This window comes from Pygocentrus nattereri, chromosome 20, assembly GCF_015220715.1.
Source record: "Pygocentrus nattereri isolate fPygNat1 chromosome 20, fPygNat1.pri, whole genome shotgun sequence".
In the NCBI taxonomy this organism is placed as follows: domain Eukaryota; kingdom Metazoa; phylum Chordata; class Actinopteri; order Characiformes; family Serrasalmidae; genus Pygocentrus; species Pygocentrus nattereri.
The window spans coordinates 27,937,719-27,957,039 of record NC_051230.1 but is presented as its reverse complement, the minus strand read 5'-3'; the positions used below and the strand labels follow the sequence as shown (position 1 = coordinate 27,957,039).

The following is a 19,321-nucleotide window of genomic DNA, read 5'->3' as shown; positions in this document are numbered from 1 at the left end:
TACTTTTTTTTTTTTTTGTGTACTTTAATAATGCAAAATGTAGCTGACAAATTGATGCATAAAGGACTAGGAAGGCTTCTAACACAGATTGTGAGACAAGACGTCTCTGAATTTTTTTTTAATGCTGTGAAAAACAAAACTGTGTGGTGTTCCACATTTAGGTTCTACCTTATTCCTTACCTTGTCACTTAACTTTGCATCTGTTATTGTAATTTTTTGACATATTTTGTAAACACAAGGGGCCATATTAAAGAAACCTCCTATCTTTTTGCCTTAAGATCTGACAGATCAAGATATGATTTTTCACCTTTTGGTATTATTCAAGCAAATCTGATCTTAATTTAGAAATTTTATCTTCATCAACTGTCATGTCAGTTACCTCGCAACTGAACATACATGAACGACTAAAACGTAAATAAATAAAAAAATGTTTAAAAAAAAAAGCAAAATAATCAGGTTAGCTAGCCAGACAGTTAATTACCGTTAAAGTGCAATAAAATTGAAGTTAAGAATGTTGTGACAGCGCTTTGTGCTGTTTATCACAGCAACATCACTGTGCAGTTTCAGTTTCCCCAAACACTTTAGCTGAGCACACAAACATTATTCCTCCTAATAAACAGACACACATTAAACTCTGCCTCAATATTTACCACCGTCACTATAATATTTTATCTGATGAGTTTATCAACATTAACACACTTGGGGCTTTTAAAACGCTGTAGTAAAAAATTCTCATGAAGTCAGAGCATCGTTTTCAGTGTAGATAAATGTTACGTCATTATGCTAGCTTTCGTGAACTGTGCTGCCAGTCAATGCATAAAACAACAGAAACAGACAGTTAAAACAGAAGTTAAGACACCTCTGGGCTTGTCTTAAAGTTAGGACAGTATTTAGCAGATTTAGTCTAGTTAGGATGTATCTGTAATACTGTTTTCTCATCTGGACTAAATGGATAAGATTATGAACTTAAGAACTGTTGTTCTATAATATCTTCTATTCTAATTCTAATAAGTTGTCATGGTAACGAAACATAAGATTTCAGTGCTGTTAACATATATATAACATATATATGACATATATATAACATATATATTGGAATAGGCCAATAGAAATGGTCCAAATTAAAATGGCTTGAAATAAAATTATTTTACATGAACTTGAAACAAACTGAAAATGAATAGTGTTTGGAGACATGCTTAACTAAAAATGCTAAAATTAGCTATATTTAAAATCTGTACATACTTAACTCACCCAGTAGAGAGACCGGTGTGAATGGTATTGTATGTGCTAATCTCATCAGGTTGTTCCTCTCCATAGCTAGGAAAACAAAACCAACCCCAGTTACTGTATGTGAACTAAACAGTAGTTGTAGAAGGCTTTTAACTGTGAGCCAGACTGAAAGAAGTAGCCAAAATCAGCCTCACCTGAGTAGTGTGGGTCCAAATCTTCAGTGGATTTAAACACAGCGCCTCTCACTGACAGCAGCATTACATCAAGTGAAAAGCACAAACAGGAATGACTTTGGTACTTTTTTTTTTTTTTTTAATAAAAGAAGTGAAAGTGTACTGGAACTTACTCTCGCCTGTCACCCAACTCTGTGCTCTACAAAAAGGAGGAGAAGACAAAGAGAGGAAAATGAGAAAAGGGGGGAAATCGCTTTAACAAGTCACTTAAAGTCTTTACAGTATCCATTCGCTTGTTTAGTTGTACTGATTTATGTGTGTATTTTAAAAAGAGACACTTTAATGCATCACTGACTCACTGACTGACTGACTGACTGACTGATCACCATTGCTGAAACATGCATGTTCAAGCACTGCCCAAGACAAGCAGCAGGTGGTACTAAACACCAACAAATGTTGTCCTCATACCTGCTAAACAATACCTATATTAGGCTATTGATACCAATCAAGGCCCAATCCCATTTTACTCCTTGTCCCTACCACGTAGCCCTTAGCCTGCTGACTTCCCTTTCCACCTTAAATGGTGTAGCAGCTACATTCTGGCAACTCAGCCATTAGAACTGCTGCACCATCTAAGGTGAAACGGGGCAATTCAAAGAAGAAGCTGGCAAATAGCTGACTTCAGCCTGTTAATAATGTTTTTTATTTGAAGGTTGTCCCATTCCTTATAGTGTAAGATTTCAACCACTGCCGCTTGTAACTCAGTTTCAAGGGGCAAGATGAAACTCGGAAACAAGGGGAAGGGGTAAAAATAAGAAAAGGGATTGGGCCTGAGGGTCTTTCAATACCAGTTATCTTATAATGTGTGAAATAAAACAGCAGTACTTCTAACTTGAGCTGTGTTTGACTTCAGTTGCATTTATCTTGCTATGTGATTTATTTAGCTTGATTTAGCTATTTTAACTGTTCCATCCAGGTGGGCACTAGTACCACCAAGAATTGGTACATGCCAAGTATTCGCCTCAGAAAGCAAACTGGAGAAATGTGAATGTGCCAATCGCATTTCAAAGTTACACTTATTCACCAAAATGATGTTAGCCAGCTCGGAAGCTAGCGCTATTAGCATGTAAGCTAGCAGCTTGAGTGTTTGCTCATATTTTTACACTCTGAAGAGAAAAAGTACTCTCCACAAGATTCTGAATAACTATAGACATTTGTGCGAGTGTGCGTTTCTGCTTAATTATGTTATGAGGCTAATAACGGTCTGTTATTCTGGCCAGCACAGCATAGCCTAATACCTCAAAGGCTGCAGCTATTTTAACAAATACTGTGTAATTGTACTGGTTAACCCATTACAAGTGCATGGGCCTGCCGGTAGTTTTATTACACAATTCTAAATCCTAAGAGTAGCTTAACCAGTTTGCATTGAATCTCTGTAGTTACTGAATAATCAGCTTTAGTACATATAAACCAGGGATTCTAAGGGGTTGAATAACTTAATTTATTTGAGCAATTAGTGAGCATTCTACTTAGTAGCAATTATTTTTATTTGTTATTTTTAATACTGGTAGTAGAATCATAAAAAAACTGTATTGACAAAATATGGTAAAATTTAGATTTCCACCACACACACAGACATTCCCGGCAGGTGGACATCACAACTATTAGACACATCTATAAATGCCATGCAGTCGATGGTGGTCCAGCAAAACTAGGCTTATCTAGCCTTATTTGCTTTTTTCTGTCAATCTTTATTTGTTCTTTGAAAGTGCAAATCTTGACAACCTAAATAATATATATATATATAAAAAAACAATAACGTTTAAAAGTATATCATGTGAAACTTACGAAGACCTGCCGCTGACAGAGCGGGCCCAACTGCTCCAAGCTGATTGGCTAGGACTTCGGGGATTCTTGTGGAGAGCAAATCACAGCCAGTCAGTCAAATGCCTAGTAGTAATAAGTGATCTCCCTTTGAACAGTGCCAGTCAAAAGGTTGGACTCATCATCTTACAGAAAGATTTCCTTGTTCTGATTGTACTTTGTACACATTAGACTGTATTCAGTGCCCTGAAAACAATCAAATTTATATTCTATTTTAGATTCTTTAAAGTAGACGCCCTTTGAATTGATGCAGCTTTGCACCCTCTTGGCATTCTCTCAAGCAGCTTCATGAGGAGCCTCCTGGGACGCTCTTCCAACAGGGCAGGAGAAGATTAAACTATTTGTTGGGAGGGACCGTGTCTGCTGTGGGAATAAATTCATGCATAGGCATCCACTTCATTCTTTATTTCTGTTTTTGAAAGAAATCTTAAGCATTTGAACACAAGGCACATTACAACGAAGGGGTACATGCAGGGGGTTGTAAGACAAAATAGTCCCCAAAGAGAATACACTATATGGACAAAAGTGTTGGGACACCTACACATTAAACCTAAAGGAGCTTTTATTTCATCCCATTCTAAATCCATAGGGATTAATATGGAGGTGGTCGCTCTTTGCAGCTATGGCAAAGTTCTAGAAAAAAGATTTTGGAGTGTGTCTGTGGGAATATTTGCCCATTCATCCAGCAGATAATTTGTGAGACACTGATGTTGGATAAGAGGGTCTTGCTCACAATTTCCGTTCTAGTCTGTCCCAAAGGTACTCAGGTGGGTTGGGGTCAGGGCTCTGTGCAAACCACTCAAGTTGTACCACACCAAACTTATCCAGCCCTGCCTTTATGGAGTTTGCTTTGTGCACTGGGGCTCAGTCATGCTGGAACAGAAAAGGATCTTCCTCAAATTGTTCCCACAAAGTTGGAAGTGTACAACTGTCTAAAATGTCTTGGTCTGCTGAAGCATTAAGGTGTCCCTTCACCAGAACTAAAGGGCCTAGGCCGGTCTCTGAAAAACAGCCCCATATCATTATCCCTCCTCCACCAAACTTTGTAGTTGGCACAATGCAGTGCCAAACCCTGACTCGTCATCAGACTGCCAGATAGAGAAGTGTGATACATCACTACACAGAATATGTATCCACTGCTCCAGGTTTCTCTGCATTACACCACTTCACATCAAACCACTCTGAATTACTTTATTTACATCTCCGCCACAAAAATAGGGGAACGCTCTCACCTGAGCAAGCGTGACCGATTTCTGCAAGAAATCCACTTGATCAAAATCTAAGAAGAAAAATAATGATATTTGGTGACCATATCACTTAAGGTACCTTCCATAAAACATAAGTGGTCCAGTTACAGACATACTTAGCTGTGACAGACTGACGGACGATTGAAACCTGCGTCCTGCCAGGCCCTTCCCTTTGCTCCTGCTCTTCCGGCTAGTGTCCACCACATGTACATTCTTTCTGACCTATGAGGGCACAGGCAGTTCATTAGGGAATACTTTGGGTAAAGGCAAAATGCTACATTTTAATCAAGAGGATGAAAGGTTGGGTATAATGTTTCAAAAATATATATTTTCTCACATTTTTCGCTTCTCCTGCTTTGATTTTTACAAATTTTCTTCCAATTGAATGCTTTCCTTCTAAGGTTCTGGACCGCTCTGTCAGCAAAAAGACAAATGAGCATGTTTAAAAGCAAACAAAACTGTTTATTGGTCATGCTCCATTCTAAGCAGTGCTCACTGAAAGAATTCTTCCCAAAAATGCTTTGAAAAACAATTCCAGTTGTCAGAACTAGAAAACTGAAATGAGCATTGTGCTGAAAAAAGTATACTTTTTAACATGTTGACATGTTCTCTATATGTCAAATTCAGTTGATTAGTCATGAGAAGACATGTCTGGGATCCAAAATTTGCTACTTCAGTTTAGATATCAGACCATATATTCCATATACTTATCGATAGAAAAGAACTGAATGTCTCAAAACAGTAGTAGCAGCAGCCTGAATTTTATATGTATATTTGTCCATTTATTTAGACCGCACTGGCAAACTGTGTCAGAAACCACATAATCAATATGAGATAACTCAACATAGTTTGAGGCAAATATGTGATGATTTAGCCATGCAGTTTGCACACTGCTGACTGGTGTTCATAAGCTTCCATTGTGCGTCGACTACAAGACTGTGCAAAAATCAATGATCACTTTTTAATTTGTTTGTGTCAGAGTAAATATAATATTATCTTTTTCAGTATTTAGTATATCCAGCCTTTACCTTTATTACAACTCCCATTCTATTCAGGAGACTCACTTTTGGTTTCTCAAAGAAATCTGCAGGGATATTTTTCCACACCTTAAAAGTTCAGTCTTACAAGTTGGTTGCATGTTCAATTTAAAAAAATTTTTTTTTACAATTCTTTTACAATTATAAATGTGGACTCCTAAAACCTTACTCCGCATCTCTCTGCAAGCGCATTTTTATAACTCTAGTGCAATATCATTTTCTGAGGAGCTGCTTCTTCAAAGCTATGCATTGTTTTAGACCCGCAGATTTGATGGGTAGGATGGACAAAACAACTGTAAATGTTTTCAGATCTGAAGCAAGAGTGAAGCTTGATTTTCTCCTCTCTCTCAAAGTAAGTACTGCTTGTCTGATGGGGGCAGTTTTGGTGGTCTACCAGGTCTTGCAGGTGGTTGTGAGGAGTCCCAATTTCTCTGTATCTCTTAATCACTTTCTGAACTTCAGTTTTGGAAACTCATATTTTTTACTTTCCTTTGACTTTCCCCTTCCTTCTACAACTGGATTATCTCATATCTAATTACCTCAGAAATACCTTTTTAGCCATTTTAAAAAGAGAAAATAATCAAGAGAAATAAATCTGAAGGGAGCTAAGAGGAGTTTGGATAGCTGCTTTTGTGAATGTCTCTGTGAAAAGGAACAATGTTGGGAGCAGCTTTTGTTGGGAGGACAAAGCTGGAGTTCATCGATTTGAAGACTGGAAGGATGGAAGTGGACAAATGAAACACTGATAGATATAATTCTATACTTAGTTGTTGAGGCTTCTGGTAAATGTAAGCTTCAACTCTTTTTCTGACGCTGAAAAATTAATAACATGTGCTTAATGGTTGGAAATTGGGTGCTCTGACTTTTGTACAGTACAGTATATTTTGGGTTATTGGGTAAATAGTCAGTGTAGCACCCAGTACCTTTATCCTCTTTCCCTGTAGGGGGCGGTGTGTCTTCCCTCATGGTGCTGTGCCCTGGTACCCCTGATGCTGGCATGGCCATTGTCTCAATGCTAGCGGAGAGAGAGCGGCTGTGCTGCAGTTCTCTCTCTACAGCACCAAACGGCCACCTTTTGCCGAATCGGCTTCGCCTGGGCCTGGCTAGTTCACTGTCACCCGAGAACCCAGGGTTCACAATCCCCAGCTGCTGGCCCCTCTCACTCTGAGGGGTGGACAAGAGAAAGACATGGCTGGAGGTCCGGGAGATGCTCTGTGCCTCGTCATGGTTTAACTCCTCCTCCTCATCTTCTTCCTCCTCCTCCATGGACTCGTCCTGGCTGAGGAGGCGGCAGGACTCGCGAGCCCAGAGCACAGTGGGCGAGCTAGGACAGGACGGCCCAGACGACTCACAGGGTGTCCTGTCCCTCCATGATGCCCCCCAGAGGTGAGGCATAGAGCTGTGTGAGAGGCGGTAACCCGCAGGTGAAGCTGCACCAGAGCCACCATTGGTTCTCCACCTGTCTTCAAACTCTAAGTTTCCCAATACCCACTTGGGCCTACTGTCACATAGTCCTCCGCTGCCCCCTGGTGGAAATTCAAAAGAAGGACGCTTCTTGCCTGGACCTAGTCCACACATTAGTGAGGGTGGAGTGCTCTGATAGAGCTTCGGAGACAATGGAGCATGACTGGGGGTCACGTTCCCATCGACCCGGAGGCTCCAGCTGTGAGAAAGCTGTTGGTAAGGGCTGGCAATGGGCTGGCTGTGGCCAAGCAGGACAGCCTCCTGTTGCCTGTTGTCAGTTGCTGAGAGGAGGTTGAGGGTGTCCACAGCTTGTGCTGACATGTCCTGCAGGTGACCCAGGTGACCGTCCAGCATCTGGAGGCTCTCCTGTATGAATTGGACCTTCTCTGCCACCTCTGACAAAGTGTCCATCATCTCCTCTGCCCTAAATAAATACACAGGATAAATCGGTGCAAATTTCAGTCTTGCTAGGCAATTCTGCATTTTCTGTTTCTCACCATTTACTATTTTCCTTCCACCAACACTCCTGGCTTTTCACAAAAGGAGATTTATCAGTTAGCCAGATAACTTGACAAACATCAGGCCTATACTACAGAAGAATAAGGAAGGGATATTCCTACTGGACAGTCCACACTTGTAACACTTCTAAACTTTTAAAAATGTCTGCATTATTCCATTGCTGAGACGTAACCCAAGTCATTCAGAGGGGTCTGATGTGAAATGCTTCATCTGAGAGAACGTAGAACTGTTCACAGTGATGCTGTTGGAACATCGGCAGCACCTTAATGCCTCTAAAAGCTCCCTCACAGAAAGTATTATGTGAAATGGTTATGAAAACACTGCCTGATGCCGGAGACATTTTAATTATAGTTAGAGCTAAGCTGTTGGCCTAAAACAGTCACCAAACAGTTGACCATCATCAACATTACACATAAAAACTCTGAATACACATGTAGATTCACTGGTGGTCTTGGTAACAATGGTTATTTGTGACCCCTGGTTCCTATCAACTCCACTGCAAAGAAATTTGAGTAGGCAAGTTTTTCTTCAATTAACCATTTTACATTAAACCACTCTGAATTACTGAATGTTTACTGAATCTCAACCACTGAATTAGGCAAAATGACTTTCAAAAACAGTGGTATTCCTATTTAACTATGAAAACATATAGCTAAACAAAGATTTTAAAAACATTCACATATTATACTTATCTCCATATCACCATTAACTGCCAAAAATTGTATCTTTCCAAGTGAAATTATCTTAAATCTAGTCAATATATCCCATATTTCTCCTGTTGAGATTGTAATCTTAATTTAAGATTATTTTCCCCATTTCTAGACATTTTTTACTTGTTTTAACAAGTAAAAGATACATTTTCTTGTTTTAGGAAATGTGCTTGAAACAAGCTAAATTATCTGCCAGTATAGTGAAATAATTTATTTAATAAAATTCCTTAAAAGAAGAATTATGCACAACCATCTCAAAATAACAAATCACTGCTTTCAGAAAACCTCCATAATGGTAACTTTACAGGAGAAGGATAAAACACACTTTACTTTTAATGTAAGTCAATGGAACCAGATTTTTTTCCAAGTCATTTTGGGCCATTTCTTTTGGTCCATTCTTCATGAAATTTACAAACAATATAAAGGGCATCGAGTAATTTCAAATTATGTCAAAAACCAAAAAACAATAAAATGGAGACACAAGGCCGAAAACAGTGAAATATTAGATATATCGACTAGAATTAAGACAATTTCACTTGATATGATACTACTTTGCAGTGTTGTTAACTAGATTAACAGAAATCCTGTCACTTGTCTCTCAATGTATCTGAAATAGCTTTGTTAAATCTGAAGAGTCTTGAATGCTGTTTACCTCAGCCTTTTTGAAGTATTAATCAAAAAAGGGATATATTAATCTTGTGTATATATGGTATAAAAAACACACACTGCTATAAACCAAAACCTGAAATATTCAGATAAAATAACACCTAAATATCTAATTAACTAAGTCAGCTTAGTAATGTTTTACATAATTGCAACTGGTGGCTTTCACAGGAAAACTCAGAGTATCCAGCAGAGAGTGCTGTGGGGTCTAGAAAAAGGTAAATTCCCAATATGAGTGAGGACCTGTGGTACCACACACGCTTCAGTGCACACACAAGCTGAAAAAAGGATAGCATATTGTCAGTTGCAATTATCGGCAATAACTTCAATATTATGCTGATAATCATAACTACGTTATTATATCTGTGCGTTGTGCATCCCTATTTCTAAGAGGTCAAAAAAAAGTGCCAGAGATGCGAACTCCTGTGAGCAGATCTATGAGTCCAAGTGTTTTAGTCAGATAAAGTCACGTCAAGACATAGTGCTGTTGTCGGAACAAAACCTTAACACTTACTTTACTTTTAATGTAAGTCAATGCAACCAGACGTTTTTCCAAATAATTTCAGGCCATTTCCTTTCGCCTGCTTATCATGAAATTTACACACAATACAAAGGGCAACATTTTCAAATTATGTCAAAAACTGAAACACAAAAATGGTGATACACGGTTTTGTTCCGACAGCAGCGATACGCAGCCCTAAAGTGAAGAAGTTAAGCATGGTACTAATGAAGAAACTTACTTGTCAGCAGCAGAACGAATCCGGTTGATCTGGCTGCAGTTTTGGCTTTCATGTTTATCACGGAAATAGCCAGCCACACACTTCTCCTCAAACTCATGCAGTTTCTTCCTATCATCAGGAGCCAAGAACAACTCTTTTAGAGAAAAAGAGAGAGAATAGTTTGGTGAATAATCTCATTTAGAATATTTGCCCCTTACCCTCAGATCAGGGGTGTAAAAAGTACAGTAAAAAATAAACTTGCATGAAAGTTGGCTACTGTGTTGAAACCTTATTCAATTAAAAGCAGAAGGAGGAGGACAAAATATACATGCTGTGCACCAACCAGTGCTGAGAGGAGTGATGAGAGGCTGGCGGCCGACCCACCTAGTGCCTCAGAGAGCAGGAAAAAAAAGGAAGTAAGAGCAGTAAGAGAGGTTAGAAGCAGTAAGAGATCAGCTCCATGCACACAAGCACCGACAGAAGATCTAGGACAATAGTGAGAGATCAGCTCTATGCCCACAAGTGCTGACAGGAGCTCAAGGTAAACAGTGAGACATCAGCTCTATGCCCACAAGCCACTGACAGGAGATCGAGGACAACAGTAAGAGATCAGCTCTATGCCCACAAGCAATGTCAGAATATCAAGGATAACAATAAGAGATCAGCTCTATGCACATAAGTGCTGATAGAGTTCAAGGACAACAGTAAGAGATCAGCTTTCTGCCCACAACTGCTGAAAAAAGCTCAACGACAACAGTTAGAGATCAGATTTCTGCCCATAACTGCTGACAGGAGCTCAAGGACAACAGTAAGAGATCAGCTTTGTGCCCATAACTGCTGACAGGAGCTCAAGGACAACAGTAAGAGATCAGTGCTATGCCCACATGCACCAACAGGAGGTTGAGGACAACAGTAGGAGAGCAGCTTTATGCCCATAAGTGCTGACCAGAACCCAAGGACAACAGTAAGAGATCAGCTCTATGCCCATAAGTACTGACAGGAGCTCAAGGACAACAGTAAAAGATCCCACTCCATGCCCACAAGTGCTGCCAAGCGATCCGGAGAGTGGCGATAGCACAGCATCAAACCCACAAGTGTTGACAGGGGTCCCAACAGAAGAGAGCAGTAAGAGATCAGCTCTATGCCTACACGTGCGGCTAAGAGCCAAGGAGAGCAACAAAGCGGCCAAGGATTGACAGGAGCCAAGGATTTAGATTTAACATGAGTTTCATTTTTCAATAAGAGTTTCAGTCGGGGGGGGGGGATTTTATGTGTGTACATCTGTTTAAAGCTTATGCTTGCTAGTCATGTCTTAGCTAGCATTTTGGAGTTATGCACCAAATCAGCTAAAATGGCCACTAGCGAAACTGTCACTATTGAAAGAGTCACTATACTATTGAAATATTTGGTAAAGCTGCAGTGGCATTACTGTTGTATTGGTAGGGACAAAATAGAATGTTCAATCATTTATTTTAACCCTTTACTGCCCACATTGGGAAAGCAATCAAAAAATATATATATTCAATTCACTTTTCTAGCATGAAATGGTCTTTGATTTATTTTTTCTTAAATTTAAAAAAGGTCACAAAAAAGAATAATGTGTGCGGGGGTCCATGTGGATTATGTTGCCTTGAGGTAACATTGTGCGACAATGGAAAGAATTGGTATTTCTGGAGCCATGTTCTTTGAAGTGGTGAGACCTGGCTTGTGACAGGCTAAATCCATTCCACGGTCACACAATGTTGCTTCTAGGCAACAAACATATTTCTGCAGATTCTCATAACAAAAAAAAATTATTGAAAAGTGAGGAAAATGAGTTTGTTGCCCTGAGGCAACATTGTGCAATAGAGTGTTAATAAAATAAACATAAGATAAAGGGTATGATATAGGGACGCTCAAAGCAAAAGGATTTTAGTCTAAATTCCAAGTCAGTTAAAAGTCTGAAATGTGTTTTCAGATCTAACTTTGAACCCTTTCAGGAGAAACATCCATGTAAAAGTAAAGCCTTCCACACTACAAGACTCTTAGTCCTAACAGATTAAAAGTAACACTGGTTATCTCACACCTTGACAGATTTTTGCAAACTTTTTAGGGTGAAATACTGAATTATTGGGAGTTACTCACTAAACAACTTGGGATCATATAAATGCTACAGACCATTGTTGATGGAAACAACCAGACTCACAGAACTAGTAACACACAATGTCTCACTACCAAGACCCCCATTTACACCAGGTGGTCTCAGGAGACTTGATCAGATAAGATTTTAACCTTCTTAATTTTTTAACCTTCTTAATCTTCTTAACCTTCTTAATAAACTTCTTAAGATTTTAACCTTCTTTTTAATCTTCTTATATTTGTTAATTGAAAGCATCTCTGGCTAGTTAGATTGAAACCTCTTTGTTTTGTGGTGCATAAAATGCTGATCAGTTCATGTACAACAACAATAGCCTGTGTTGTTCCTTATTTTCTTTTCTGTTCAAAACGTGCCTGGCGTTACTCATTTCTGTACACTGGCTTTACACCAATGTTTACAAGAGGACAGCTGTTTAGAATAATTATCCTCCTGTATTACTCATCACGATCATGGCCCACGTGCGTTAAACCGTAACATATTGCAGTGAGACAGTGAATAATGCTAAGGCGAAGTAAAGATTAACCAAATTGCCACTTTCTTTTCACAAGCTGGAGCTGCTGAAGGCTACTGAATTAAATTCACATTAAGAGCTGAACTGATGGAGCAGCTTCATCGTGGCAGGTCATATGTCGTTTTTATCCTCCACAGCCCTGGCCAAATGAAATGTTCTGTGCATTTTGAAAGTGAAAAGATGTAAACAAAACCTTTTTCTAACTATTTAAATCATTTTTTTCCCTGCAAATGTTAATGCACCGTACTTTATAATATACATCTTTAAAAATAGGGAAAAAAATTAGAACCCCAATTCCAAAAAAGTTGGGATGCTGTGTAAAATATAAATAAATATTAATCAAAACAGAATGCAATGAATTGCAAATCTCATAGACCCATAATTTATTCACAATAGAACATAGAACACATATCAGATGTTGAAAGTCAGACATTTTACCATTTCATGAAAACTTTTAACTCATTTAGAACTTGATGGCAGCAACTCATCACCTAAAAGTTGGGACAAGGCCATGTCTACTGTTGTGTACCATCTCTTTTTCTGTAAACAACAGTCTGTAAATGTCTGGGACAGAGGAGAGCAATTGCTGGAGTTTTGGGAGAGGAATGGCGTCCCATTCTTGTCCAAGTCTTTTTTGCTGGATTTTTCAGTTCATGATGTGCCAGATGTTTGTTTTATTGTGAATAAAATAAGGGTCTATAAGATTTGCAAATCATTGCATTCTGTTTTTATTTACATTTATTTATATTTTACACAGCGTCCCAACTTTTTAGAAATTTAGATTGTGAATAGTCTGGGCTGCAGGTGACCAGTTCAGCACAAGGACTCTTCTTCTGAGAAGCCATGCTGTTGTAATGGATACAGGATGTGGTTTGCCTTGTCTTGAGCCAGTGAATGCAGGCTTTTGAACTGTGCACTGATAACAAGCTGAGGGGTCTTTAGCCCGGAGGACACATGATTTTCAAAAATAATTTCAAATTTCACATGTTGATTAATCGGACCACAGAACACTTTTCTGCTCCACCTCAGTCCATTTTAAATGAGCTTGGGCCCAGAGAAGGGGACAGCATTTCTGGATCATGTTTACACACGGCATGTTCTTTGCATGATACAGCTTTAGCTTGTTTTTGTGGATGGTATGGCGAACTGTTTTCACAGACAATGATTTCTGGAAGTGTTCCTGAGCCCATGCAGTGATTTCCAGTACAGAATCATGTCTGTTTTCAATGGAGTGCCACCTGAGGGCCCAAAGATCAGAGCCAGCCAATATTAGTTTTAGGCTTTGTCCCTCGCGTACAGAGATTTCTCCAGATTCTTTGAATCTTTTAATGTTATTATGTACCGTACATGATGAAAATCTTTTCTATTTTATGTTGAGCAACATTATTCTTGAATTCTTTCACTTGCACTTTTTCATCATGCAGTCTTTCACAGAGTGGTGAACCCGTCCTCGTCTTTACTTCTGAAAGACTCAGCCTCTCCGAGATGCTCTTTTTATACTCAATCATGTTACTGACCTGTTGCCGATTAGCCACCAGGTGTGTTTTTTAGCATTACACAACTCTTCAAGCCTTTTGTTGCCCCTGTCCCAACTTTTTTGAGATGCGTTGCTGCCATCAAGATCCAAATGAGTTAATGTTTTTCATGAAATGGTAAAACATCTCACTTTCAACATCTGATGTGTTATATGTTCAATTGTGAATAAAATATAATTCTATAAGATTTGTAAGTCACTGCATTCTGTTTTTATTTACATTTATTTATATTTTACACAGCATCCCAACTTTTTGGAAATTGAGATTGTAAATAGTTGTGGCATGTGTACCAAATTTAGACACTTTTCAAGTTGTAAAGCCTCAAAACTTTAACTTGTTATGCTTTCATTGTCTCATTAAAACTCTTTAGTTGTTTTTTTGCCAAAAATTAGGGATGGTCAGTTGTTTAAAATTCCAATTTATAACAATTGCTTTTTGCTATTGTAATATACTAAATATATACACTTATATAAGGTTGTATACTGAATATATACATTTTAATAACGCTAAACATAAATACTATCAATAACTGTTATTGTGCAACTCAATAAATAATCAGGCAGAGCAGTCAGTGTTTCTTTGATAATGTTATTACTGACTATAATTAAATGAAACAACAATCTACAAACTATTTTGGCTATTAAAATGTTGGCATTATGGGGAAATAATAACAATAATAACCGCCATGGACCCAAACCCCCCTCCCCCCGTTCATCCCCCACCGTGAATTTGCACTGAACCAAAAAAGCGCTGGACCCGTGATTACAACCAATGTCCCATTCCTTCTTATTATTTATACTTGCAATAACAATTTTGGGGACAGTAAACTTTGGGTCTGCCTGCTTGACTGAGCAAGCTAGGGAAAAAGTTAATGTTGAACCCTGCAAGATCAACTTATTTTCTTAACAGTTGGAAAAAATCATTGGCATTCACGTCTAACTGATTGTTAGCATGTAAAATGTAACTATTCTTTTAATGTTAGTGATGCAACAACAACAAAAACCACACACATCACACTAAAGACACTCACTAAGGCCTGAGTTGCTCTCCTGTCCAGATGCCCCTTTGTGCCAATGCCACACTGAGCTGACACACAAGGTCATGTGACTGAAGAAGATCAAAGGGGGAGGCAGCCACGGCTTCTTCTGATAGGTCATGATGTAACGGTAGCGGTTGTACTTCCACAGCTGATTGGATATGTTCTTCATGTGGATGTAAACGTTGCTGTGGGTGAAGAGCAAACAAACAGATTAAAGCCTATAAATGCTGTTCATTTTTGTTTGAGTATAATGTCTAAAACCACACAGAATGTAAACTTTTCACATGTGTAAATTTAATAAATGATACATAAATTAACTCAGTGTTAAATTATGTATTTTCAGAAAAACACATGCTGGAATTTCTCACTTTCTACATTTTTGACTAGCAAAAGTACATGCGTAATAGCGCAATTGTGGGCGGAGCATGTGTAGATGGATTTTCTTTTATGGGAAATTTTGTTGTTTGAATACTTATGCAAGCAGAAAAGCATCAAATTTCTATTTCTGATTTAAACAAAGTCAAATAATATATTTTGGCTTTGAAAATGGGGCGTTACAGCAGTGGACCCCAACCCTTCTCCTGGATGGAGGTCTATTTTTCAACTTGACCTGAAATGCTGGCCTTGTTATCTAATGCTAGGGCATCTGCTCCTGCCAATCACGGACTTCTGAAGAAGTTAATTAGCATGCGACTTTGCAGGAAGATCTCCCGGAACACGGTGACCACGGTGTTAGAGCAGCTAACAATGAAATTGCCAATTTGGCAATTAGTTGGCACCTAATTTAATAGTCGATTAGTTGGTGACATCATTATGCATCTTTCTCGCACTCACTAGGAATCTTTTGACATTGCTTACTGGAGAGTTAACAAAAGCATGATGGCAGCCTCAGTAATAAAATTCTCAAAAGTGGGGGAACATCTGGAAACTCTGGAAAAAAAGTTGTCAGTTGTGCTATTTGTAAAGCCTTAGCTGGAAGCACATCCTGTACATGAGAGCATCTGCAGAGAAAACACTTCGGTTCACTGGATGAAGATGCATCTCGGTAAGATAGTTAGCTAGCTAGCTAATTAGATAATGTTAAAAGCCGTATGAGCTGTATCATCTATTTCGAAATGCATGTTCTCTGGAATCATTCATGGATTTGTAGAGAAGCAAGTCATTATTCCCAGCGATCACATGATAAATAATGTTTACAGTTTTAAATACTACATCGTTGTCTTAACGTCGAGGCCACCGGCGCGTTCAAATTCGGCGAACATAGGGAACATTTGCAAGCAGTTTTCTGTTTTCTGCGAACGTTTGCCAATACTTGCAAACAGTTGCAGGAGGTAGTTCTATGTGAACATAGAGGACAAGAGGAAACAGATATTGGAGTTTCATTTATCTTTTGTATTAGCAGGAAAGTTCCTTAAAATAGTGAATTTTTAAAAAAGTTATTCATCTTTATTATCTTCATTTTTAAATTAATAATAATTGATTATTCGCTTCAATGCTTGAGGTGCGACATATTCGACTATTGCAGCCCTACCAGAAAATGTTGAGAACAGAGGCAGTCTACTGTTGCAGATCAGATACCACTGTGCTTACACTGCAGTCAAAAGTGGCCCATATCCTTTACTTCCTATATGTAGGTTTACATATGAAAATGTATGAAAGAGGCACAAATCAGAACAGATTTTTTGTTGCTCACATTGAAAAGCACCATTCCTGCACATCCTTCAAGATGTGGTGCGTAACCATAGTAACAGGTGTCTCGATGCATTTTCAAAAAGATGTACTGATGTAGAGAGATATCAGATTTTAGAACCACGTATGAAAGAGGCCTAAATCAGAACCAAAACTGTCAGATACAGCTTGTTTTTTTGTTGTTCTGACAGCAACTATTGCCCAAGCTGAAGATCCAGTCATAGAGGGCCATATCACTTCATAGTTCAGTGTCTTCCCATCTGCAACACACCTGCTTCAGCTCTGTGGCTAATGATCAAGCCCTTGGTGATCTGGATCAGGTGTGATAAAGATCAGAGAAAACATTAACATTCACAGTGCTGTGGCCTTCGAGGCCTGAACTTTGACACATGTGGTAAGATATGTAACTAGTGCGTACTTGTAGAAGGCAATAAGGAGGTTGACCATGATGATGTACTGCATGAACAGGTAGACCGCCTGCAGCAACGGATTGAGGAAAGATCCTGGAGGACAGTCTGGGTTTTCTTCACAGGCTGTTCAAAAACAGCAGAAGACAAACTTAAATGGGAAGACTTACAAACCTCAATTCCAAGGAAGTTGTGAAAGTATGTAAAATGCAAATGAAAAAGCAGTGATTTGTTAATCTGTATTTAAACAACAACAACAACAAAAAAGTATGAAGACATGACATGTTGTTTTAGGCATTTATACACTCATCCTTAATTTGAGTGTCTGCAACTTGTTTAAAAAAAAGTGGGAGATGAGCAATTCAGGACTAGGAATGTTGTCAAAATAATATGGAATCTGTAATGTAATGTTTGGGTATAAAACAAGCATCTAGAAAGGCCTAATCCTTTATGAGCATGGATGGGTTGGGGTTTTACACTTTACCAAAACTGTGTCAGCAAATAATCCAACAGTTTTGAAATAATGCTCCACGAGTGTTTGCAAAGATTTTAGGTACTGCAATATCTATGGTGCATATCATCAAAAGATTCAGGGAATTCAGATAGATGTCTGTGTAAAGGGCAAGGCTGCAAACCAAAACTGAATGCCTGTAACCTTCAAACCCCCAACTAGCATGATTCTGTGATGGAGTTCATCACATTTCATCACAGGAATACTAAATAGTAATACTAATAAAAAATAAAAACATAAAAACTGATAAATAAATGGAAATTAAGCCAGTATTATGCACACTGGAAGCCATATGTCCAAAACGCCGCCGACTTCACTGGGCACAAGGTCATCTGAAATGGACTGATGCACAGTGGAAACATGTATTGTAGTCTGACAAACCAGCCTTTTTATGGAAATAATGGATGTTGTATTCTCTGGCTCTGACGCATTCATCTTCACCAGCTGGCCTCAAATTAAAGCCATCCAAGTGTCATCTTGCTTACTCTTCAGTCCCATTCTTGGGCCATCAAGTCTCTAGTGCAGGTGTTCAGCTTGACCCCTCTAACACTGAAAAGGTTGCATCATGGCCTGTTCCTCACCCAGCTACAGAGGTGAGAGCCTTTTTTGGTCTCTGCTCCTATTATAGGAGATTTATTAAGCATTTCTCTCACATTGCTGAACCTATGCATCGACTCACTCATAAAGGAGTGTCCTTCGAATGGTCTCTGGCTGCTGATGATGCCTTCAAGACACTGAAACATACTTTGACCTCACCACCCTTTTTGGCTATCCCCAATCTGTCTGCACCTTTCCTACTGTATACAGATGTCTCCCTTCATGCCATCGGGAGTGTACCGTCTCAAAAGGTGGCAGGGAAGGACCGTCATTGCATATGCCAGTCATACGCTTTCAGTTTCAGAAAGGAAGTGGTCAACATTTGATCGCGAGCTATACACCATTGTCTGGTCTGTTCGCCACTTTAGTCATTACCTGGCTTTTCATCCATTTACCATCATCACCGACCGCAAAGCCATTGGTGGGCCTCAAAAAGCTCCCATTGGATCAGGATCCCACTGGTAGGCGTGCACGCTGGGCTGTTGAACTGGACTTCCACGACTGGACTGTAGTTCACCGTGATGGCACTAAACACCTCAATGCAGATGTACATCTGATGTACATTCCCCCTCCATGCCTGACAAGCCCCGTATGGCCACAACAGCAACCCAGACAGCTACTGAACATTCTAGGGAGAAATTTTTCCGGGGCTCAGGCTGCCACTTGCCACTTGCCACAGGGGCCTGACGCGTGTCACACTTCCACTAACTTTGTTCACATTCAGACAAATTGGGATCTCCCCACAAAACAATGGAATGACCCAGATATTGCAATGGTGTTTGGCTGGTTGGAACATGGCTGGCGCCCACCCTTCTGGAAACTCAGAACAGCATCCCCATTCCTTCGGAAGTTGTGTTCACAGTTCCCTTGTCTTAAGATACATAATGGCCAAGTTGTCATGATCAAGTTGCAATGGCTTACAACACCACGGTCCATGCCAGTACTGTATTTACTCCTTTTTTCTTTGCCCATGGATGGGAAAGCCTATGTCCCAGTGGACACTTTGCTCAACACTCCTGATTTTGTCTCCTCAGGGTCAATTGCAACTCTGGCTTCATATGCCTCTTCTCTGCGCATGCGACTTAGGAAAGCCTACGAATCAGCTACGGCTTTGAGGGACAGAGCCCAAAAGCACCAGCGAAAGTACTATGATCGCCATCTCAACTATAGCCCCTATGCACCTGGTGACTTAGTTTTAGTAGATGACCCAGCCCACCACCGTAATAAGCTTGCCCCACACTAGATTGGC

At 39.4% G+C, this 19,321-nt stretch overlaps 1 protein-coding gene across 3 annotated transcripts in view; it reads right to left on the bottom strand.

Moving 5' to 3' along the window:
- The window catches only part of trpm6 (transient receptor potential cation channel, subfamily M, member 6), a 71,984-nt gene that overhangs the window by 12,000 nt on the left and 40,663 nt on the right, over positions 1-19,321 (bottom strand). For all 3 annotated transcript variants that reach the window (XM_037531761.1, XM_017716697.2, XM_017716696.2), the window contains exons 23-33: positions 16,976-17,090; positions 14,860-15,053; positions 9,668-9,800; positions 6,495-7,459; positions 4,872-4,948; positions 4,651-4,756; positions 4,520-4,566; positions 3,252-3,316; positions 1,577-1,602; positions 1,425-1,475; positions 1,252-1,317 (exon numbers count right to left, since the gene is read on the bottom strand). In XM_037531761.1, the coding sequence (XP_037387658.1) occupies positions 1,252-1,317; positions 1,425-1,475; positions 1,577-1,602; positions 3,252-3,316; positions 4,520-4,566; positions 4,651-4,756; positions 4,872-4,948; positions 6,495-7,459; positions 9,668-9,800; positions 14,860-15,053; positions 16,976-17,090 (1,845 nt within the window). The remainder of the gene's footprint in view (positions 1-1,251; positions 1,318-1,424; positions 1,476-1,576; positions 1,603-3,251; positions 3,317-4,519; positions 4,567-4,650; positions 4,757-4,871; positions 4,949-6,494; positions 7,460-9,667; positions 9,801-14,859; positions 15,054-16,975; positions 17,091-19,321) is intronic.